Source organism: Polyodon spathula, unplaced genomic scaffold, assembly GCF_017654505.1.
Source record: "Polyodon spathula isolate WHYD16114869_AA unplaced genomic scaffold, ASM1765450v1 scaffolds_1422, whole genome shotgun sequence".
In the NCBI taxonomy this organism is placed as follows: Eukaryota; Metazoa; Chordata; class Actinopteri; order Acipenseriformes; family Polyodontidae; genus Polyodon; species Polyodon spathula.
The window spans coordinates 559,647-583,318 of record NW_024472902.1 but is presented as its reverse complement, the minus strand read 5'-3'; the positions used below and the strand labels follow the sequence as shown (position 1 = coordinate 583,318).

The window sequence follows — 23,672 nt, the reverse complement described above, 5'->3', positions numbered from 1 at the left end:
TTGAGAGGTAGTCTGATAGGTGCGGACCGGCAAGGAGGAGAAGTCTCTCGACAGTCTGTCTATAGGACAATATTCAAGATGTTCAGCGATACAGCGATCAGAGGAAGTGAGAATAAGTCTAATCAAGGAAAGAGAATTGATTGTAAAAACTTAAGACATTTTGAACCCTAATCCAGAATCCTCTGCTCTCTACACACGCATGCACACGTGCACACACACACACACACGCACGCACGCACACACACACACGCACGCACGCACACACAGACACACACACACAGACACACACACGTTTCTTGTTTAATTTCATGCCAGCCTTACCACATGAGTCACACATCAGACATCACTTACTAAGAATACAGAGATGTTTTGTATAACTTGATGTCCTAAAATGAAAACAAAATAAAAACCAATTATACACAATACAGTAAAAGAAAAGAACCCCCCCCCCCCCCCCCCACGCCACGGCTGTGAAGAAAGTCAGAAAATTAAAGAGAATTGGAAAGCAGGCAGGCAGAGAAGCCTCTGTCTGAAATGCAGGCCTTTCTTGTTGCCATGGCGATAGGGGGTTTCTTGTTCCCCTTGCAGTTGCTTCCAGAGTCCTGCCTTGTTGCTTTGAGGGTAGAGCTGCATTCTCAATGCCTAACAGGATGCAAAGGGGATTAGCTCTGTAATCCTTTCGGCTTCAATTCTCTGTCATTGGGAGCCTGATAAAACACCAGCAGGGTGTCAGCGAGGGTGTTATTTACTGATCTCTCCACTTCTGCTGTGAATTTAAATGATCATCTAATCTGTTCTAATTTATACTTGTGTGAATCTCTAAACAGATATTTTCTCTAAATGATCTAAATAATACAATGCATCCGTCTATTTATTCTATTGAAGTATCCTTTCATTGACTAGATAGGCATGTTTCTAGAAATAATAAATGGCTTGTCATTCCAAGTCATTAAAGACAGCTAGACCAAATATTACGATAGGGGGCGCTGCTGTGGTAGTTACTGTATGTTCTCCACATCGGTCCTAAAGTACATGTTTTGGTTCTAACCAGTAAATGTTTGAATCTGCAATTTTTGGAGCTCACAGATAACAGATGGTGCAAGTTATTGGGCTCTGTGAATACAGATATTTACTGTATGCACATCAGACTGCAATACAAATAAAACAACGCGACGGTGCTCTAGTGCAGGATGGAGAATGCAGAAGTAAGCTTTGTTTAAGTGATAATTATCGTGCTGTCATTCACTGGCAGATGGGTTTATATGAACACACGCAGCTAATTTTACTATTGGCATTTGTGTTATTGTACAATTATTATTATTTTTATTATTATTATTATTATTGCGGAAAAGACTCCCTTGTTTTGACTTTGTGCCGGGAGATCTTCTGTAAACAGGAGGAAACAGGAGGCGCTGAAGAGAAGGGGGGTATGAATCTGGTCCCGGGCACTGAGCTCGCTGCTCTGCGGGCAGCCAGAGAATCTGCAAAGCAGGGACTTTCTGTCCCGAGACGCGGAAAACCCCAAAACTTTCTCATTCAGGCTGAGGGAAAGGAACAGCTGAAAGAAACAAGTTTCCTTTTCTGTAATTTCCCAAAGCACGTTGAATCATTTTCATTTTTTGTTTAATGTATTATTATTTTAGTGGGGTTTATGTATATTGGCAGCTGAGTTTTGTTTGTGACTCCAGGACTCTCAACAGCAGAAGGCAGGAGTGACTAAAACGATTAAGCTGAGGTTTTGTAAAAGTTTCTTAAAAACGCAGTCGTGCCTGCTTTAGCTCCCGGAGTTATGTAATTAAGAGCTTATTGCTCTGTTCATAGTAACAGCTGTCTTTTGTTGCCAGTAATATACAGTAAGGAGAGTAACCCTCTTCTAAAATCGTTGTTAGCACACACTTTTAAAGGAAAAACTCCGGATAAACGGGAGCCCAAACACGGTAAATTAATAAAATCCACCAAAAAACGCACATTTTTATCATTTATTTATTTTGCACAGGGTACCGGACCAGAATAAAATAAATCAATACTGTCTACAGTTCTTAAGATGTTGGGTGTTTTAGAATTGTATATATTTGTTTTCATTTTGAAGAAAAGCACTAATGACAAATTGAAGTAAAATACAGTAGCTTTGGTAATTTAGCCGTTTGTTTTTGAAATGTACGAATAACAAATAATATTCTGAAATAGTTGGATATCTTAATACTCTGTCTTGAATTGGGAATGCATTCCTGCACAGCGGGATACTTCCCGTTTTAACTGCTGCGGCTTAACGGGGAAAAAAACAAACAAACAAACAAACAAAAAAAAAAAAGAACATCGGATGGAAAAGGAGAACAAAACAGTACAAAAAATAAACCGCACTGGAACAGCGAGTGAAGGTTAAACAGCAGACGCATTAATAACACAGAAACACTTGCTTGACTTGCTTTGTAATTCTACGAAGTGGATAAAATAATTATTCTTTGGCACCGTTTTCCAAAACAACATATTTGTAGCACCCGATCACACCTAGCAGTCTCTAGCAGTATTGCTTTTGAATTCGTTCTGCATAGTGTCTGTAAATCGTTTGACATAAAAGCTTTGCTAGAGAAGATTTGTAATAATCTGCTCACAAGATTGGGTTTTCCTCTATAGTCTGTTAGCAGCAGTTAATAACGCTCACCTCCCATGCGTGCCACACAAATATACCGCATTCACAATACACCATTTGCACTATTATTTATTATTCAGCAAATATAATATCTCCAGATTACTGACGTGCTTTTTTATTTCTTCGGAAGACAAGAGTTTTGTTTTTATAGATGTGAGTGATTACTCTATATTGTGTTCAACTGTAAATCAACTGACTTAACTTATTATTCACATGCCTCGAAGCACAGAAATGACCTCATGTTTCCTAACGGGAGGCGGGCATAAGCGACGTTGTATCTCTGAGGGCGGAGGCTGCAAGGTTTAGTCTCGATGCAGAATCACCACACGCCAGAGAGAGAGAAGCAGCAAGCGGATGGCGGTGCACACAGACATCCTCCATCGCTTCAGTGTGCGGACAATATTGTGCTTCCAGGGGCTGGGATATATACATATATTCATATAACACTCGGCGCACGATCAAGGGCGTTTTTCTGCGATGGAATAAATCATTACGAGAACACAGCAACTCATGGTTTACCTAATGCAGTCCGGGTTGCAAAATGTCAAATCGGGGAACCCCGAGATGATGTTTGACGCGAACTCTTGGAAAATACGGAGCATCTGGGACGGTGTGAAGTTGGAGGTGGCCGGGGACTCGAGCCCCGTAGTCCTGCATAGTTTCACGCAATTGGACCCCGATCTTCCGCTGCTTGAAGTAAGATCACCAGAATTTATTTATGTATTTGTTTATTTATTTGTTTGTTTGTTTTTCAATTTCGTAAATGTGACTCACAGAACAAAAACACGGTGCTAGGGCTGAGTATGTTAAATTTAGTTCCACTGTTTGTTAAAACCGAGGTCTATTTCAGAATACAATTAGTGAACACGTATGAAGTTGACATTAAAAGTATTTCATAATGTACGGTCAGATCCTAAATCGTGTTATAAAGTACCCGACAGAGCTGGAATCTGGACTCTAGCGGTTTAAGTTCAGATGTGCGTGGAAGCTATACAGTACAGTAGACTCTACAGAACTGGAACAAATAAAGTTTGATCACGCATGAAGTCGCTGAATCCATGCATGGCTACATTAAAGAGCGCTGTATCTGTGTTTGAAATGGGGGTTTCCTTGCATGGAGGGAAAAGCCCCTTCCATATTGATTACATAGTAAGAAATACACACTGCCTCACAACTCATTGATCTCGGATCCTGCCAGCATCATACAGATGCAATATGCAAACACACGTAGTTTTATGGGGTGCGCTGCAGAGGTTCCAAAAATACTGGCAGGCAGGTTGAAGGTGCCAAAAGGTTAACTGCAGGTCAGCTGTCTTTATCTTGGTCTCTTGTGTCAATAACAAGCAATCCAGGCATATTTTGCACACATCTCATGCCTTGTGGGCTGTACCTTGTTCATTAAGCTGAAGCTGGTATCCTAACCTATACACTCGGTCTCTAGTGCCTGCAGTGGGAACCTTGTAACTAGACACTCTCTGCCTGTTGCATTACAATGCACACTGCTCTGGGTATATGATAGACACACCAGTAAGGGCTGAGCCCTCTGAGCACTGCATACTATTACATGCATATTACAGCCGGACAGGTCTTCTGCCTGGTGTATTATCATTGCAATGGCTGCATCTCCCATGCCTTGTGAATTCTGACCCACATTAGAATGGGCCGTTTTGTTCTGACCAAATATTGCTTTAGAATTCTGTTGCTAATCAGGATTTTAGCCTTGAATTGAAGTAAGTGTAGGTTTTGAACAAGCTTGTTATGATCGGTTTAACTGTAACACGTCAGGCAGTTTGCATAAGAGATCTGTGTGTCCCAGTGCTGGATTAGCATTGGTCATGGGATTTGTTTGTCGCAGTCTTTGCTTGTTGTTTGCATTTCTAGCCTAGCTGCAGTGCGTTCTGTGCAACACTAAGGATTCTCATCCCTAATGCTCTCAGATGCTGCCCTGTCCTCTACACCCCTCCCTCAGTCTAGTCTCTTCTGTGATCATATCAGTGTATTATGGCTAATCTCCCTTCTCTCTGCTTTCTCCAGTGCAAGCATACCTTTCACGCTCTGTGTGCAAACTCACTGAACTGCAACGTGGCTTCTAGAACACCGTGCTTAATAATGTTCTGCTTCCGAGTCGAATGTTCCAGACTCCCGTACGCATTCTAAAGATTCCTCAACTAACAGAACGTCTGACCTGCATCCCACACTTTCCAGCGCTGCGCCCCATCTGCTCTGAGTTAAACCCGTGCTCCAGTTCAAGGCTACGGGGAGTTTGGGTTAGAGAAGATTTGTAATTTAGTTTTACCCTGCCTTCTAGGGAAAGTGAACTCCTGTCAAGACTGTTTTGCACAGTTGTGCGCTCACACAATGTCAATTAGCATTGCTGCAGCCTGGCTGTTTGCAGATCAACCTATGTTTGAAATCTCAATCATTTTACATTTTTGAATCTGTAGCTACATTGCTTTGTGTAGCGTGAACAGTTTAAAGCACAGTCCTGATATTGATGCATTGATGGCAGCTCGGATTTCTGTCTGTTTGATCACACAATACTGCAACACAGCCTATCCACTCAGCAGAACATGTGTTGTCCTTTGTGGATGGGATATCGCCTAGCAGGGTGGGGGAGCAGGAGACATTAGCTGCTCAAGGGCAGCGCACAGACACAGGCCGGCACTAATAGATTTGATTAGCTGCTACTAAAGATGCAATTGAATCAGGCAGAGACAGTGAGATGGTAAGGAGGCTGGAAGGGGGTTGCAGTAATGCGTCTGGATGATGTCATGGGTCAGAATGCTGCCCAGTTCGCTTCTGGAATCGCCTGCTTCCAGTGTAAGAGCCCCATGCATCAGATTCCGATCAGCTTCACTAGCTAGCTGGTCCCTATTGTACAAGTCTCTTGAACCCGTGCCTGAATTCCTCCCCCTCCTCCCAAATTGTGTTTCACAATCACACCAGTTACAAAACTTACATTGTTGTTTTTCCTTTAGCAAAATAATCAGGTGCCGAGCAAAATTCTCACAAAGCCCTGTAATTAGAAACCAAGCTAGCTCATCGGACAGAGGCTCTATTGTTGCGCCCCCCTCTTGCTCCCAAAGAGAATTGATTCGGCTCGCTGGCGCTATTTTTAGAGCTTGTTTGCATCAGGCCGGTTCTTTTTATTGCAGTCCTGATCATCTGGGCTCTGTGTCCACTGAGTTATAGCCGCAGGAATTTCAGAGAGATGGGTTTCATATCCGGGAATGCCTGGAATGCGCAGTGTAATTGAAATGTGTTTTTAGCAGGGCAGGTCTGTGTTTTTAGCGTGCATGCTTTTTTTTTTTTTTTTTGCTTTGCTTCTTAGAGCTCATTAGAGGGGCGCAGCGTGCCAGGGGTGGTTTCGGAATGCTAGGAGCATGGCGCATATCTGAGGAATGGGCGTCTTGGAGAGGCAGGCAGATTCCTCAGGGCAGTTTCAGCTCCTGACTGTAAGCAGGAGGTCCTGCAGGACTGTTGAACTGTGCACTTCATCTCTCGAAATGACTTCTTTCCCCAAGGCCCTCTGAACCGTTCTCTATCACGCCTGTAGGTTATTGTATGCATATTGGAGTCTATAGAGGGTCACATGATTGCAACAAAATGTGCAGAAAGAAATTGTTACTATACATATATATATGTGAGTGTGTACATTATTGATTCATACAAGGAACTGATGGGCACCCAACTCTTTGCCTCTCTTCCTCCCAGCTGCCCAGATATAGCTGTTAGGGGGCATTTAAATTAAGCCTTTAGTGCAAACCTCTACCCTGCATCCCAGTGTCCTTCTCTGTCTTTATAGCCATAGTATTGACTCCCAGTCCAGGGTCTGCTTCACAGTTCAATCCGCTTGGTTCTTGGAATGACCCGGGTGTGTGTGTGTATGTAATGCGCTGTCAGTCTCTCCTCAGTGCTGGTTTCCTGGAGGGGCTGTGCTCTCTGCTGAACCCGGCTCTGTGTGTGTGTGTGTGTGTGTGTGTGTGTGTGTGTGTGTGTGTGTGTGTAATGTGTGTGTCAGTCTCTGGCTGGTTTCCTGGAGGGGCTGTGCTCTCTGCTGAACCCGGCTGTGTGTGTGTGTGTGTGTGTGTGTAATGCGGTGTCAGTCTCTCCTCAGTGCTGGTTTCCTGGAGGGGCTGTGCTCTCTGCTGAACCCGGCTCTGTGTGTGTGTGTGTGTGTGTGTGTGTGTGTGTGTGCGGTGTCAGTCTCTCCTCAGTGCTGGTTTCCTGGAGGGGCTGTGCTCTCTGCTGAGCCCGGCTCTGTGTGTGTGTGTGTGTGTGTGTGTGTGTGTGTGTAATGCGGTGTCAGTCTCTCCTCAGTGCTGGTTTCCTGGAGGGGCTGTGCTCTCTGCTGAACCCAGCTCTGTGTGTGTGTGTGTGTGTGTGTGTGTAATGCGGTGTCAGTCTCTCCTCAGTGCTGGTTTCCTGGAGGGGCTGTGCTCTCTGCTGAACCCGGCTCTGTGTGTGTGTGTGTGTAATGCGGTGTCAGTCTCTCCTCAGTGCTGGTTTCCTGGAGGGGCTGTGCTCTCTGCTGAACCCGGCTCTGTGTGTGTGTGTGTGTGTGTGTGTGTGTGTGTGTGTGTGTGGTGTCAGTCTCTCCTCAGTGCTGGTTTCCTGGAGGGGCTGTGCTCTCTGCTGAACCCGGTGTGTGTGTGTGTGTGTGTGTGTGTGTGTGTGTGTGCGGTGTGTGTGTCCTCAGTGCTGGTTTCCTGGAGGGGCTGTGCTCTCTGCTGAACCCAGCTCTGTGTGTGTGTGTGTGTAATGCGCTGTCAGTCTCTCCTCAGTGCTGGTTTCCTGGAGGGGAGGGGCTGTGCTCTCTGTGTGTGTGTGTGTGTGTGTGTGTGTGTGTGTGTGTGTAATGCGGTGTCAGTCTCTCCTCAGTGCTGGTTTCCTGGAGGGGCTGTGCTCTCTGCTGAACCCGGCTCTGTGTGTGTGTGTGTGTAATGCGGTGTCAGTCTCTCCTCAGTGCTGGTTTCCTGGAGGGGCTGTGCTCTCTGCTGAGCCCGGCTCTGTGTGTGGAGAGGAGTCACTGCTGCCTCTGCTTGGGCAACCTAATGGATCTGCCGGCACTTTGACAGATTACTGGAGATCCTGAAACCTCTTGGAACGTCTCTTGGGAAACGGGAGCAATTTCACTAAGTAACTCCACAGAGCAGGAGTGCGCTCCCTGCCAGACACAGGCCTGACCTTAAAGGGGCAGCGTCCCATTCCTCCTGTATCTGTCAAGACGAGCGGCGCTGCACTGTAATTTAGATTGATGGCAGAGTCTTTGCTTGCAAAGGAAGCCCATCACTGAAAACGGCACAGAGCTGTGTGCTGTTAATTGTGCAGCGACCTATTCCCTGTTTCCTAATTCGGTGCCACGGTCTGTGGAATCCGGTTGTTGATTCTGGAATCAAAGCAAAACAAACAAACAGCATGTGACACCAGCGTGCTTGATCAAGAAGAGTCTGAACCGGGGTTCAGCCTCCCAGCCCACTGAAGATTTCAAAAGTGATCGAGTTCATTCTGTCTAGCGAAATATGTTTATTATTATCCTGAATTACAAACCAGTTTGGTATTGGACTTCCATACCCCTCCCCTGCCCCTGCCCTACAGCGCTGAGAGCTCAAATTGCTCGTGTGACACAATGCAGCAACAAGCATGTGCCATTTGGCAAGCTGCTGTCCAGAGAAAGGGATTGTGTGTAAATCACAAGCCTCCCTTTCACAGTTCAGGATGAGGGTCTGTTTGTTATGTAGATGTGAGATCACTGCGAGCCAGCATGGGGGCCGGGACTCCTTGTAATTAAGAGTGAGTAACAGATAACAGAACTTCACTCTTATTACCCTGTGTGCTGAAAGACAATCTGCTGTAGCATCAGCCGAATCCCTTCTAAAAACTGCAGCTCTGTCAAATCAGAATCGCTGCACAGCAAAGCATTCAGAACACACGGTGAGGCATAGGCTCCTGTGTTTGAATTAGAAATGAGATCAATGCACTGCCTGTTATGTGTGTTACTACTGTAGAAGTTTGGTATACAAATAAAATGTGAATTTGTATCATTATTGTTGTTTAGAAAAGTCTTTATTTTAGTGGCATTCCGGTAGCTTCTCATTTAACGCTACAGCAGTAGTTTAACAAATGCCCCGCCCCTTTGACGAATGTTAACTGGGATTTATCCACTGCTTGTGCTGTAACCATGGTAACGCTGCAGTCACCTTTTCTCTTCTGGGTGGTTCCCCTGCAGTCTCTCTCACCAGGAAGAGGTTAAAGACGTCCCGTTACGGGATGGAACAGTGCTTTTTGAGATGACTGAAGGAAGCACGCGCTCGTTTCGCTGGTGTCCCTCAATCTGAATGCCAGCGCCATCAATAACCACCTGAGTCCAACCTCTAACTTCAGTTGCAGAAGTGGTAAACCATTCCGCGGTTGTGTCTTCTGAAGAGCCGTGTCAAGGACTTGCAAACTCGTTGAAACAGGGACGCTTTATGGCAGGTGTTTCCGCTGTTTTGCTCTTTGCTGATAATGACTCTTATCGGTCTGCTCTGTTTGCTTTATCACTTTTACATGTGTGTGTTTATCCTGCTATTCACTTCTATATGCAGGACAGTTTTTCAATTGCTTAACCTGAAAATATGTTCATGCTCATGCAAGGGCGTTACTGTTTATGTAATCAGATGTGAGTGATGTCGTTGCTGACTTGAGCAAAAGGCACGCTCCAGATCTGTGTTTGTCATTTTAAGCCATCTCGTGAACTCGGGTTAACAGCTGTAGTACTGAGCCACGAGGAAGCATTCAGTGCCAGCCTTTTCCTGCACCCGGGCTGGGCCTGATGCTGTGCAAGACGAGCTTGCCAGATTGTTCACAGTGCTCTAAATACCAAGGGATCAAACAGCCTCTTCGCCAGGTCTCATTATTTTAAAATGACATAACTTAAGCACTTGAGCGCTGATGCACGGGGTGAGGTCGGAGCTGAAAAGGCAGGTCGAGCCCCTCGAGGTGCACAAGGAACTGAGTTCAATAAATCTGATTTTTGGAACCCTCTCGGACAATGTGACCCGTGGTTCAAAGAAACACTTTGGAACCCGGCTTTCAGTATGAACGGGTGGTTTATACAGCATGACACCTTTTCAAGTTCACTGGCAGGGAGCGCGAGCGCGACCCGTTCAGATCTCACTGTGTGTGAGAGAGAGAGAGAGAGAGTCAGCTGGACTTGGGACACACAAAGGGAACCCTTTATTCCGGTTTCCAGGGCTTACAAACCATGTGAGTGCCGTGGCTTCTTTGTAAGAGCCTGGCAGCCTGGATGCTCCCCTTTGACTGAAAGACAGAGAGAGAAATCACGTGGGCAGGACACATGGAGCTAGCCCCTCTGATACAGTATGTATTGATCACTGAGTCCAGTGCCAGGTAGTGAGTTTAACGAACTCCAAGCCGATTAAACTTCAAAGCCCTGTCCAGCTGTCAGGAGCAGCAGGTCTAATATGCAGCTGTGCTACTCAGCTGAGCATAGAAATAGCATCAGAGATGGGCATGCCTTGAATATATGCTGAAACCGCATGGAAATTCCTCCACCTTCATTGGCTACAGTGTTTCCTCCCTCTTCAGTATTTCACTCTAAATACTTTTGGATATTTTAGGGATTTCAATTTTTTTACACAGTAAGGTCACCACGCCAGACACATTCAGTAATAACTATATTCACTGTAGTTTTACTGAATACAGCAAACTGTCGAAATAGTTTAATTGTGTTGATTTATTAAGAGATGCAGGTGATCCTAAATATTTTAACATACCAGCAGTGAGAGGTTGTATTGGTAGGCAGGATTTTGTTTTTTCTGCCCCCTCGGACTGGAATAAACCCCACAGAACTGGGATCCCGTTCTCGGTGTAAGAGGTTGCTGTTTGATCATTTGAAGCAGCCTTGTGGTTGCAGGTGATGTGAAGTGAATGCAGCAGCACATGGGCGGTGAAAGGGTGTGCTTGCTGTGTATGTAACTCTAACTGTGGCTTACACCTGCCTTCGTCCTGGGACTGCTTTGGAAACTGTCTGCAGCTTTTCCAGTGAGTGCAATTTTAAATCAGTCTGAAGCTATGGAGAGAGGTGGCCTATAGTAGAGGTTGCTTGAGCCTGTATCTGGAAAGCTTTGTAATAATAAGTGTGTCTTCAGAGCGATAGAGTAAAGCTCTGGTTACAGACGCGTGATTGCTGTGGAATGGGCTCTATTGTGGAAAGCGCTCCGCTGCTCCAGGGCTCCTGAACTGCTGGGAAATTCTGCCCAATTAGCTGGAGTTCTTTTGTGATGCGTGGATGGAATGCTGGGGAAGGCAGGAGGTGAGTCAGAGCTGAGAGGGAGGTGCCAGCCAATCGCTGCTTGTCATCTGTTCAACACCCCCCTCGGAGTTCCAAATGTACATGAGCCCACAGCAGACCCGGCTCTGTTACAGTTGCAATCGCGTTATTTGCAATTAATTGCAATTGCAGTGTAATTGGGGGTGTGGTTGAACCTCGGCACACCTGCATAATAGTAGCTGTAATCAGTTCAATTACACACCTTTCCCAGCTTAATCAATGGCAGCCCCATGTTGTGTTTTGCATTGAGCGAACGTTATTCCCTTAGCTGAACTGTCAAATTTAACCAGCCTTGTTGCACACAGCAAACGCACAGTTCCTTCCTTAGTCGTTGTGATGCACAAGGCCTGGTTTCAGATACCGGACCGAAAAATACTGACCCACAGTGGCATGGGAGTGGCGGTGTGGGAACAGACTCCTAGCGGACTGGTTCCTGGGAACTCCACCTTGAAATCAACACTGAAGCACTGCTGCTGGAGTTGGTTAGCCTGCTGGACGAGCCTGGGAAGGATTTCTAAAGGAGAGCTTCATTGTGTGGTACAGGACAACAGTCCTTTCTGCGCTGGAAAGAAGAACTGCCCCATCAACAATATAATTAGAGTGAGATGTAGGTCAGGCTGATTGCTGGTGTATTAGGAGCAGGGAGGGAGGTGGGGGGGTTGACCTGGTTTTGCTAACAGTTAGACCGAGGCAGGGATATCCACTCCCAGCTCTCTACTGCTGAATCAGAAATGCATGGAGCAAAACCATAGAGCAGAAAACAATATCGTGCATTCGGAAATCAAATCAGGGTGTGCTGCCGGCTGTATTTGGTAGCTGCCAGTGAGAAAGGAAAACCGCTACACAGAGAGTGTTTGATCACTAACTTTATAGGCTGACTGACGGTCGCTCTGTAATTCAAATCAGGCTGAAGCTGAAATTGTTTAAAGCTAATTAGCGCAACATGTCCAGCGTGTGTATTAGGCTTTGAAGTTTATGCTGAAAAGAGCCATCTGCCCAGTGCTGCGGTGTGTAAAACATACCTTTGTCCAGGGAAAGTGTGTTTGAAAATAAACCATGGAGGTACTTGTAGGTGTGTTTGTGCATGCCTCAATATACGTGCATGCTGTGAGCACCCCTAGTTTCCAGGTTAACATAACAGATGTCAGTGCCACAGATACAGCTCCGGTGAATGCCTCGGATTGTGAATTGTGAACACTCTATCTATCTATCTATCTATCTATCTATCTATCTATCTATCTATCTATCTATCTATCTAAAGGGCATATTACTATTATAGGGAATGCTATTTCCTCTAGTTTATACAATACAGCTTCTCTATAGTAACAATGTTTTTGAAGTCTATTTAAGTTATGATGTTGACATAGTTCAAATTAAATTTAAGCATGGTTCTCTTTTTTTTTTTTTTTTTTTTTTTTTTTTGGTAACTGAGCACTTGTATATCTCAATGCCTTGTTAAACTCCTAGTAAAACCAGGAGTGGATGAAACTGCTATGCAATGCAGCCCCGAGTCGGTATTGTATTTGAATCCCAGTATTCTAGGGTTTAATCGTTTTTGGGATGGTTTTGGATAGCTTTATTGCTCAAGGCATGTACTAGATTTACAGTGGACCAGTAATTCCAAAATGGCTTTGCATGGTATATAGCTGAAAAACATTTGCTTTGTTTGTTTGCATGTAACTATGTGCCCACAGCCTGTCAACACTCATAAATACTGCAGAGATGATTGAACAGTCCAGCTATTGCGAATGGCTTGCTCGCAAGACGACAGCAAGGGAGACGTGTTCTTCCACGTAATCTCTCCTGTGTGACTGTCCCCCACACCCTCCTTATCAGAGTCCCCTTGCCCCCACGCTCTCACCCTGTCACGCTGCGCTGCTCAGGGAGTTCCCTCTGCCTCCTGCTCTTCGCCGTGGCGATGCTCTAAACAGATACCAAATAGCAGAAGAGGCTGTATTTGTGTTTTTGAATATAGCAAGCTATTGAATTGGAGTACACAGGTCAGCCTGCATCTCAGTGTTTGACTTCTGGGCTGTCTTTAGGAGAGCGGTAAAGTTGCTTCAGGAGCAATTCCCAAGTTCAACAATAAATATAAAAAAAACAACGGCCTTTTAAGCTACAAGAGACCTGTGCGTTCCACAAATAAAAAGGATACCAACTTTCTTATTTTTGCATGAAAAACAGGATAAAATAAAATGAAACAAAACAAAGGGGTTAAATTAAATGAGACACACAGCAGTAATAAACAGGAAGCTGCTCCAGTCTGTCTGGGATGGTGTAGTTCTTCTGTAATTTAAATAGGCTGTTATTTAATTTAGAAAAAAAAAAAACAAGTCCGACAGTCGATCACTTCACTACGAAGTGAATTAAAATCTGTTTCAAATCGAGAGGCCTGTTCTCAGAAAAACACTCCGATCAGGTTCGGAGAACCGAGGGGCGGCCCAGCCGTCGCCGTGGAGACGAGACAGGCCTTGCGCTACTTGTCTGTGCTGTTTTAATCGTGGAGTGTAATTCAGTGGTACTGCAACAGCCTTCCCCTTTAAGAACTCATACTGACACTCAGAGATCTGTAGGGGAGTGTTGTCAGGTCTGTGGGTTTCATTACAGCAATAAACAAAACAAGGCCTGGTTGCCATGGGAACTGCCAGTGAGAGTATGTGTGTGACTAACCTTGTGAGTCATACCATGACTGGGGGGGTGGGGGTGTTCTGTGTGGTATGCAGGAAGTATACACAGATCTGCAATGATACAAAAGCACAAGATAACCTCTGTGTTAGAATGCATATTGATTCAGCCGAAAGGCGTGCCATATCTTTTCTTCATTATTATCAACGTTGTTTATTTGCACACCAGCTTGCCAGTTAAGTTTGTGGGCATGTGTGTATAAGATATAAGCCTGCAGCTCAGATTTTTAGCTACAAAACACTATGAAACCCAGTTTAGTTAAACACAGTAATTTCTTAACATCAATTATCTATTTTATTCAGTTGCAGTAATGGCTAAATTGCATTAAATATATTAATCCATTCATGCACGACGACCTCATATGAGGATGCCCCCCCCCCCCCCCCCCCCATAAAGCAATGGAAAAAATGTCAATGAAAAATATTATGTGCCCAAAACAACTTTAGATTTTCCAGCTTCTTTCAAAACGTCAGGCATGAAAGGGTTAAATGCAGTAAAGTCCCTCCTCGCCACCCGCTCCAGTTACAAACCTCTCAGCAGCACTTTTCTGCAATCTCAAGTTCATTCAGTATTGAGACTAGCTGTCTTTATTAGTATTGAGACTAGCTCTCTTTATTACCTAAATAAAATCTTGAAACGCACTGCGTGGAGGGAGCGCTGTTTGCTTGTTCTCCCCAGAACAAGTCACATTGGAACCCCATGTTCTGTAAATACGTCCTGGCGCGTTGAATTATCGCCGGGACAGTTTATCAGGGGTGTTTTTAATTAAACGGAACAGTACAGCACAGAGCGTTCTTTCAGTGTGCAGCTTTGAGAACTCGCTTTTCCTCGGTGGAATAGACACGCACGGGACAGACGAAAACGATTACAAAAACACACAGCACCCATCTTTCACAATAAAAAAAAAGAATAGAACGCCTTGAGAGTCTTATCTGCTGGGAATTGCATCGCACTGATAAAACATCGTTTAGCATGCAAATGACAAACAGGACTTTAGCGTCTAATAATCCCTCTTGTTTAATCAGTGCGGCTGCTGTTTTAATCCTGCTTTTCTGGTTGGTTCTTTGAAATTGGAAAACGGACACCCTAGCGAGTGGTTGTGGTCTGTGTCCGTTCAGTTACCCACAATCCTCCTGGGTGGGCAGCCAGAGTCCCTCCAAGAGAGTGAGAGTGATCTTGCTTCTGATTGGCAGGCTGTCGTGGAGGGAGGGGGGGTCTACTGTAGCTGTTGTCCCTGGGAGACTGCCGGCAGAGTTGGGTTGGTTTATGTGGTATATTGTAGCCAGACAGGCTAGCAAGCAGTGCAGCCTGTGTCTTTCTGCTCCCTCTGCTGATGCACGTGGCTGCAGGCCTCTCTGAAGGCCACTTGATGTTGCTTTGCTGTTGTTTTTGTCAAACCTCTTTGCTCTACCTGGGCCAGGCTGTTAGCTTTGTGGTTACCAGAGATTAGTAGCTTGGTTCAGGACCCCTGGAGCACGTAGTCATGGATCTACCCTCAAAGTAGGACCCAGCGATGCTCTGATCTTTTCAAAGAGGAATGCATTTGGTACTTCATGGGGGAACCCAGTGCAATGTAATGGGAGTTGCTTTGCTGCTGTTTCAGAGCTCGACTCAGGAGATCGGCGAGGAGGTGGAGGAGGGAGCGATCTACACCATCACACTCAGGAAGGTGCAGGTGCACCAGGCAGCCAGCAAGGGGCAGCGGTGGCTGGGGGTGAGTACTAGGAGGAGGGGCGGGGGGGGGTAGTATCTGACAGATGAGGTGCTTGATATGCAAAGGCACGCTGGCCCGTATTAGATTGAGGTGTTTTAGAAGTGGGCACATGGTTTGATCCAAGTGCAGAGGTGGAGTCCCCTGTCTGACTGTGTTGTGCTGTGTCCAGGTGGAGACGGAGGCGGCTCTGAGCCTCTACGAGACCTGTAAGGTGCGCACCATCAAGGCCGGCACTCTGGAAAAGCTGGTGGAGTATCTGGTGTCAGCCTTCAGGGGAAACGACTCGACCTACGTGACCATATTCCTGTGCACTTACCGCTCCTTCGCAAGCACAAAGCAAGTGCTGGATCTCCTGCTAAACAGGTAGGCCAGCCCCGGAGGTCGAGGGTCAAGACGAAAAGCCTGAGAGGGTATCGTTGTGTTTCCCAGTGATGTCACGCCTGTTGAAACCTGGTGACAGATAATGACCTCCTAGTCTCCAGTTGACTGTCTGCAGCCGGGGGAGGCGAGGCTTTTTGTTTGTTGGAAACCGTTTTGTTAACCTTGAAGTAAAAGCCACTGCTCCCCTGCTTGGTTCCAGGTATGCGAAGCTGCACCACCACTCCAGCGCAGAGGGCTCCAGACTGACCGGGGATGACCGGACAGAGCTGAAGAAGTAGGTAGTTTTGACTGCAGTGAAATGCACCCGTGTCTTATTCATGCCCCTTGGTGCCCTGCTGGCAAACCCGAGCCCTGTGTAATGTTGTCCTGTGTGACTGTGTCGCAGCACTATCTCGTCGATCCTGGGCGCCTGGCTGGATCAGTACTCTGATGATTTCTGGAAGCCCCCGGAGTATGGGTGTCTGAGGCAGCTCATCTCCTACCTGCACCTCAACTTCCCCGGCTCGGACCTGGAGAGGAGAGCCTGCAACCTGCTGGCCCAGTTCCACCAGAAACAGCACCGCGCGCCGGAGAATGAGGGTACGCAGTACACGCACGCACCCACACACTCTTGCACTGGCACACGCATGCATGCACACACACACCCACACGCGCTTGCACTGGCACAGCCATGCACATGCATGCACGCACTGATACACACACACTTTGATGTGATTCAGCCATCTGATGTTTCTGTCCATCAGATTGTCTCTACTATTAGATAGTTTGCATAAGAAAGAATTGATATCACTTTTTTTTTTTTAATGGTTGTTATGCAGAACAGTGTAAAGCTGATACAAGCTAATATCCACCCAACAAAAAGTCAGAGCCTCTGCGTTCTAGCAGATCTTGAGTGAGGTGAAAGTCGGCTTGTATCGTGCAGCTCCCTTGAAGATTGTGCTGCATTTGGTTCTCTGAGCCGTTTCCAGGAGCTTGGTATATTGAAGCTCTGTCTCTCCCCGCAGTGCTTGACCACAGAGCCTGCACCTTCACCATGCTGGAGGAGAACGGATACGAGGAGGAGCGGCCCGACTTCCTGTCCTTCCCGCAAGACGTGGTGGCAGAGCAGTTCACGCTCTTGGACGCGGTAAGAGAGTGCAGCCAGAGCACGTGGAAATCTAATTTCGGAGGATACAAACTCCGGCGAGCTCAAAAGCCTGTTTTGAAGAGAGAAATTGGTCTAGGCTGTCAAAGAAGAAAGCAGCCACCCACAACAGTTACAGAGACATCAAACTATATTTTTATAATAATCGCAGCATGCAACGTGTGTACATCTTGTAGCGATTTGTCTGAACTTTTTTCTGTTTAAATATTTGAATGTCTTCCTTTTCTCCCTTTGCCCCCGGCAGGAGCTCTTCAAGAAGGTGGTGCCCTATCAGTGCCTGGGCAGCACCTGGTCTCAGAGAGACAAGAAGGGGAAGGAGCACCTCGCCCCCACCATCCGCGCCACGGTCACCCAGTTCAACAACGTCACCAACTGCGTGATCAGCACCTGCCTCAGCGACAAGACCCTCAAACCCACACAGAGAGCCAAGATCCTGGAGCGGTGGATCGAGGTGGCCAGGGTGAGGCTAACCCTGTAACTAGATTGTGTATCTCTGTGGTTCTATCGACACATTGTTACAAAGGCATTAGCTGACACATTGGTTGGTTTCCTTGTCGTGACTGGACAGTTATTTTTGTGCGTCCTTTTAGGAATGCCGGATCCTGAAGAACTTCTCGTCCCTCAGAGCGATCCTCTCGGCTCTGCAGTGCAACTCCATCCACAGGCTCAAGAAGACCTGGGACGAGGTGTCCAGGGAAAACTTCCGGATATTTCACGAGCTGTCGGAAATCTTCTCCGACGAGAACAACCACTCCCTGAGCCGGGAGCTGCTCATCAAGGTGAGGGAGCTTCGTCTTGATCAAGTGTGAAGTCATCTTGAGTTGTTGTGTGAATCTAACCCCCAGTTGGGTATTGATTGATAAGCAATGCCCACCGCTCCCTAGTGCAGCCCCCCGCTAGCAGGCTGTAGGAACCGATGCCAGGTGATACACAGGGCGGGCCTGCTGCTGTGGTTTTTAAGTGGGTTTGGGTCATTAATTACAGAGAAGCCAGCTAGTCAGTTCAGAGAGCCTGTGTGGGTGTGTAAATATATCTGTAATTCTAAGAAATGTGCAGCGCTCAGCAAGGCAGGATGTGGGGAATCACCGGCCGTGCTCTGCTGACTGGAACTGCCTGCTGAGTGACCGCAAAGGTCAAGAGCAAGCAGTCTCTCGAGCATAGAGATTTAATAAAGTACCCTGCCTGCTGGCGGTCAGCCTCTTTCCAAACATTTTATAATGTGCTTAAAGTTCTTAAAGTAGTGAGTTGCTCAGTTCAAACAGGTGCATATTAAGACACCTTGACCAGAAGATATATAGGCACACTAGACAGAAAAATTCTAAAAGTACCCAGTAAAATATTAGACATATGGTTACTGCAGGCTCCTGTGGTGAATCTGACAAATTCAGTTTCAGTGACTGAGAAATATTGCCAGCGTTTGTCTCTTAGGAGCGGTCCGACTTCAAAACATGACAGGAACACACAGCACTTTTTGGACCCCTCAGTATCAATGTAAAATACCCACCCTGGTACTCCTCTGAGCTCCAGGCATCGTCCCTCCCTCCCGCTCAGTAGATTGTAAAAGGCAAGATAGAATATGTGCTATCCAGCGTGACTGATGCCGTTCCTCCAGGAGCCAGCAGAATGCATGTTCTCCAGAATACCTTCCCTGCCAGGAGGAGGGGGCGGGGCTTGGCTGGAAGGTGAGGTTGGGTAGTGAGAGGGAATCCCTGCTGATGTCACAGCAGGCTGCCTGGTCTGATTAGAGCCCCACCTCAGAGCTGGCTGGAATCCCCATGTGTGAGCTGATTACAGAGGGATATCCCAGGAGGAGGTGGGGGCGAGGGAGGGTGCTGGCTGCACTGTTATCTCCCAGTCACAGTATGCATGAGTCAGTATAGAAAGTACCGTATGTTTAAGGACCAAGATGTTTGTCTGATTTCACAGCTCCAAATTAGCACCATCTTCCCTGCCCTAAGATTACATTAGGTAGCCCAATACTGGTGCTAAAAAATAAGTTTTACCTAAGCGTTTATAGGCTTATCCCATTAAAATATGCAACGCAAACCAGTAACCAATAAATATTTTTCATTGCTGAGATTCTGTGAGTGCTAGTAGGCGTTTCAGAATGCTGCTTGACTACATAGTTAGCTTGAGTCAGTCATATATGTCTGCATATTATGTGAAGTGCCTTTATTCGATCTTTTCCATTGTGGAAGAGAAAGACCGCTGTCTAATTTTAGACTGATCAGGTCCTGCCTACCTACGCAGGTTTCGTTCGCAGGAGGCGTGCACTTTTTCATTATGACTCGGTTTCTACCTAAACACTCAAAAAAAAAAAAAAAAATAATTCTGCTAGTTTCCGATGATACCCTTGTGTATTTAAACAGGAGAGACATCGGCAAAGACGCCCTGAGCTCTCCGGATTGTGTGTGTTTTTAAAGGCACGCCTCAATAAACAAGCCCCTGTTTGTGTTTCTGTCTCCAGGAGGGCACCTCAAAGTTCGCCACACTGGAGATCAACCCCAAGCGGGCGCAGAAACGGCAGCAGCAGCAGAGAGAGCTGGTAGGTGCAGACAGGTGGAGCAGCTGCCGGTCGCATGCCTGGAAAGACCTGACTCGATCCAAAGGCGCCCTCTAGTGTTCTTGGTTGAGTTGCAGGCTGTCTTCTGCATCATTTCCCCCTAGTGGTCAAGCCAGGTCTGTAGAGGGTGCAGGCTCCCTCAATGACCAGCAAGTCCCTTGCACCCTCTTAGTACAGAAACCAGGGAGGGAAATAATAAGACTCCCATTGCCTAGCACTTTGATCCATGCCTGGTTTTACCTTTCAGTTTAATAGAACACACCTGAGCTTGTTACCTGCACACTGTGGCTAATCAAGCTGGTAGTAAAACCTGGAATGGGTGGAACTGCTATGCATCAGGAGTCTTATTTCCGTCCTTGCAGAAAGCATTGCAAAGTGGCCCAAAGGTAGCTTTTTGATACTTGGTATATTGGCTTTAATTGATATGTGCATAATTACAAATGCATACAAATGACATCAAAATGCACATCAATGTTATCTTTTGCGTGTTGTAAATAATTTATCATTGTTATCACTGAGCATCAGATTCCACTCAGACTCTATTCCCAGCAGTGGGGGTCTGGTTCAGTCGGTTCCAAATCCCCTCTCTCTGTGTTTGACCCTGGCTCCTAACCTTGCTGTTTCAGGGTGTGATGCAAGGAACCATCCCCTACCTGGGCACCTTCCTCACTGACCTGGTGATGATGGACACCGCCATGAAGGACCATCTCGAGGTGAGTGCTGACCCCGGAGTGCTTTGTAAAGCAATCGCTCCCTTACAGAGGTGTCCTGCAGCACAGCAAAGGCCACTGGAGCCTGGTCAATTGCATGCATGCTCAATGCATGGTACAGTGCAAAAACACAATGCGACTGCTGAAAGATTCCTTTCTAAGAAAGGCTTTCTTCAGTGAACCGTTGCTTGTGTTTATACTCCATTCAGTTAAAGGGAACAGAGTTTCCATTTTTTTTACCTTCTGCTATAGATCAATAGTCTACCAATATGTGGTGAGAAAATTAATATTGATTCATAAACTACAATATATATTTGTGTTTTTATTTCACAGGGAGGATTAATAAACTTTGAAAAAAGAAAAAAGGTAAGATTTTTTTTTTTTTTTTTAAATGTTCTAATAGGTGAAGCAGCCAGCGCTTTGCAAAGCAAAGCAGTCCGATGAAGTCACACTGAAGACTACCTACCCTAGGATAACGACATTAGTCTGAAAATAAATTGAAATGGGTATAGATCACTCTGTTAGATTAGTTTACTGGTCTGCTCGTCTGAGTGGAGTTCTCCTTCTCTATACAGTACTGCTGTGTTAAGAGTGAGGATATCAATTCAATTGTAAAAAGAAAACAAACAAAATTGTGTTTGGGAAACAAGGTAGACCTACAAGACTCCTCTGAGCTTTTTTATAACAAATCTTACCCTGTGCAGAATGATAATTATTAATACAACGTGGTCCCTGCATGTAATCGAAAGCCTCATTGGTTACCCTTTACTGGGATGGTTAGATCTTCTCTCTCTTCCCTTGCAGGAGTTTGAGGTGATCGCCCAGATCAAGCTACTGCAGTCAGCCTGTAACAACTACAACTTCGTCCAGGACTCCCTGTTTGTGGAGTGGCTGTCCGGGCTGGAGAGGCTCAGCGAGGCAGAGAGGTGAGGACCGGCAGAGCCCTGTGCTTCTGGGGGAGCAGGGCAGTGCAGGACAGTGACTGCCATAGGGTCGGGACAATGATCGTTTGTGTAGTCTTGATTAGTCAGATCTCAAAAGCTAATCAGTGATCCTGTACCCAGAGGATTGTGGTCCTCTCTTCCACTAGACAATTTGTTCATGAAGAGAAGGACTGGGGAGGAGAGGGGTGTGTTACAAGCCTGCGATAAGCAGGCAGCGTGTGAGAGGGGAAGAGCCCCTAACTCGGGGAGTAATCCAGCAGTGAATGGGAGTTTAAACCTGATTTAAGAGCTTCATTCTGGTACAGCCCCGGTCTGGCTGCTAACCTGTGGCTTGTCTGTTCTCTCCACAGTTACAGCCAGTCGTGTGAGATTGAACCCCTGTCTGAGTCCGCCAGCAACACCCTGAAAGCCAAGAAAAACACAGGGATCATCAAGCGATGGAGCGAGTGAGTGTTTCTGTTCTATCTTACATTGCACCCCTTGGGTCTGGAGCCGGGAATTGCATAAGTATTGCAAATTGAATGTATCTGATGGCCGTGTTGTTTTTGCAGTCGGCAGCCTGCCAGTGGGGAGCCAGGCTGCAGCAGCGCTGGGAGCTCCCACTCCAAGTCCTTCGAGCAGCTGCGCTACGGACCCTACCTAGGGGGCGGAGGGGGGGGAGATGGGGGGGACTCCCTCAGCGTGACCTCGGCCGGCTCCTCCAGCTCCGACGTGGAGGAGATCAACATCAGCTTCGTCTCCGAGTCCCCCGACACGACCGAGAAGAAGGTGGGTTTGTGTTCAAACTGACCTGGACTGTGGGCCTGGTTAGGGTCTCACTGCGATTTACATGTCAAGCAATATATAAATTAGTCATAGCTAGGAAATGTGAAGCATGTCTTAAACGGGCAGTGCTGACCTGCAACATCCTTAAACTTACACTGTTTTGTTTTTAATATGCAATTGCTGTACCTTTTGTGACTGGCGTTTAATTCCTTTGTAGAATGCCACGTCTACTGTAAAACATTCCAACTCTGCCTTAGGCAAGGGGAGCCACCTTCCAGAGCAGATTCTCACGGTACATATACTCTAAGAATCTACTTTCATCAGCTCCATGAGGGAGAACTGCACCCAAACACTCCATCCCACTTCGTCATCATCATCATCAGAGACCTAATCATAATAATAATACCTAATACAGCACACTTAACTAAAAGTAGCCTTGTGAAAATATCCCCTTTTCATTTTAACATGATTAATACAGATTTCACGTTTGGGTCCACGGACCCTCATTATCACTAATCTTGGGCTTCATTGTAAACGTAAAGACATTAAAAAAACCTGGCAGAACTACAGCAGCTCAAACCTAGAACACAGATCACTGCTTAGAACCTAGAACAGAGATGTGCCTAGAACCTAGAACAGAGATACGCGCCTAGAACCTAGAACAGAGATCACTGCCTGGAACCTGGGACAGAGATGTGCTTAGAACCTAGAACAGAGATACGTGCCTAGAACCTAGAACGCAGATCACTGCCTAGAACCTAGAGCAGAGATGAGTGCCGAGAACAGAGATCAGCAAGTGTGCATTGCGTCTGCTAGCTGTGTTAAAAGCTGTGCTCCGTTCTGTCCCCTCAGTTCTGGGAGTCCACGTCCATCTCCTCTCTGGAGACGTCTGGGATCTGCTCGGGCTCGGGTTCCAGCAGCGCCTCGTCCTCCTCGTTCTCCTCCACTCCCGTCACGGCCTCCCGCTCGCACAAGCGCTCCGTCTCCGGCTTCTCCAGCTACTCCTCCCTGTCCCTGCCCCTGTATAACCAGCAGGTGGACGACTGCTGCATCATCCGGGTCAGCCTGGACGTGGACAACGGCAACATGTACAAGAGCATCCTGGTGAGGAGGGCGCCCCCTGCTGGTGGGCTGTATTCACACCAAAAAATATCGCTATAGTATACTGTATATAGAATGCATGCTATTATCATCAAAAAAAAAAGTTTAAATTACATTTGTGAACTCGATGGAGTTGCTGTGCCAAAACTATAAAATATGTATTGAATTTTTCTCAATGCTTTTTTATAATACACTTTGGGATTCAAAGCTGTTTACTCCAAAACGTCATTAGCGTGGTATTTTTTACACAGTAACAAAACGTCCTAAAAAGTAAACCGAAATAAACAATTCGGACATCTGATGCCAGGGATAGGTACAGGTAACAAGCACAGGTGTGTCTTAGCAAAAACAGGAGTGGATCAAACAGCTGTACAATGGGAGTCTTATTCCCAGCCCTGCCTGTTTGCACTGGTGACTAGCAGAGATCCTGTGACCCCAGTAAAGACTCTCGTTTCCCCGCAGGTGACGAGTCAGGATAAGACCCCCGTGGTGGTCCGCAAGGCCATGGTGAAACACAACCTGGAACGCGAGCGGCCGGAAGACTACGAGCTGGTCCAGGTCATCTCCGAGGAGAAAGGTCAGCCTGTCCAGCTTCAAACACAGCAATAGAAAATGAGCAGGAAACATATACGATGTTACAGAAATACCGACTCGGGAGATTGTGCTCAAAAGAGTCAACT

At 46.4% G+C, this 23,672-nt stretch overlaps 1 protein-coding gene across 3 annotated transcripts in view; it reads left to right on the top strand.

Annotated features, from left to right (window-relative positions):
• The window catches only part of LOC121309690 (ral guanine nucleotide dissociation stimulator-like), a 30,663-nt gene that overhangs the window by 5,297 nt on the left and 1,694 nt on the right, over positions 1-23,672 (top strand). The window contains exons 1-17 of one of the 3 annotated variants that reach the window (XM_041242775.1): positions 2,937-3,346; positions 15,274-15,384; positions 15,554-15,747; positions 15,965-16,039; positions 16,151-16,344; positions 16,770-16,891; positions 17,154-17,369; positions 17,500-17,688; positions 19,377-19,454; positions 20,099-20,185; positions 20,516-20,548; positions 20,987-21,108; positions 21,477-21,572; positions 21,678-21,894; positions 22,109-22,183; positions 22,744-22,995; positions 23,455-23,569. In XM_041242775.1, the coding sequence (XP_041098709.1) occupies positions 3,161-3,346; positions 15,274-15,384; positions 15,554-15,747; positions 15,965-16,039; positions 16,151-16,344; positions 16,770-16,891; positions 17,154-17,369; positions 17,500-17,688; positions 19,377-19,454; positions 20,099-20,185; positions 20,516-20,548; positions 20,987-21,108; positions 21,477-21,572; positions 21,678-21,894; positions 22,109-22,183; positions 22,744-22,995; positions 23,455-23,569 (2,362 nt within the window). In that variant the 5' untranslated portion in view covers positions 2,937-3,160. Of the gene's footprint in view, positions 1-2,936; positions 3,347-15,273; positions 15,385-15,553; positions 15,748-15,964; positions 16,040-16,150; positions 16,345-16,769; positions 16,892-17,153; positions 17,370-17,499; positions 17,689-19,376; positions 19,455-20,098; positions 20,186-20,515; positions 20,549-20,986; positions 21,109-21,476; positions 21,573-21,677; positions 21,895-22,108; positions 22,184-22,743; positions 22,996-23,454; positions 23,570-23,672 lie in introns of those variants that run through there. The other 2 variants (XM_041242777.1, XM_041242776.1) reach the window with 2 other exon arrangements.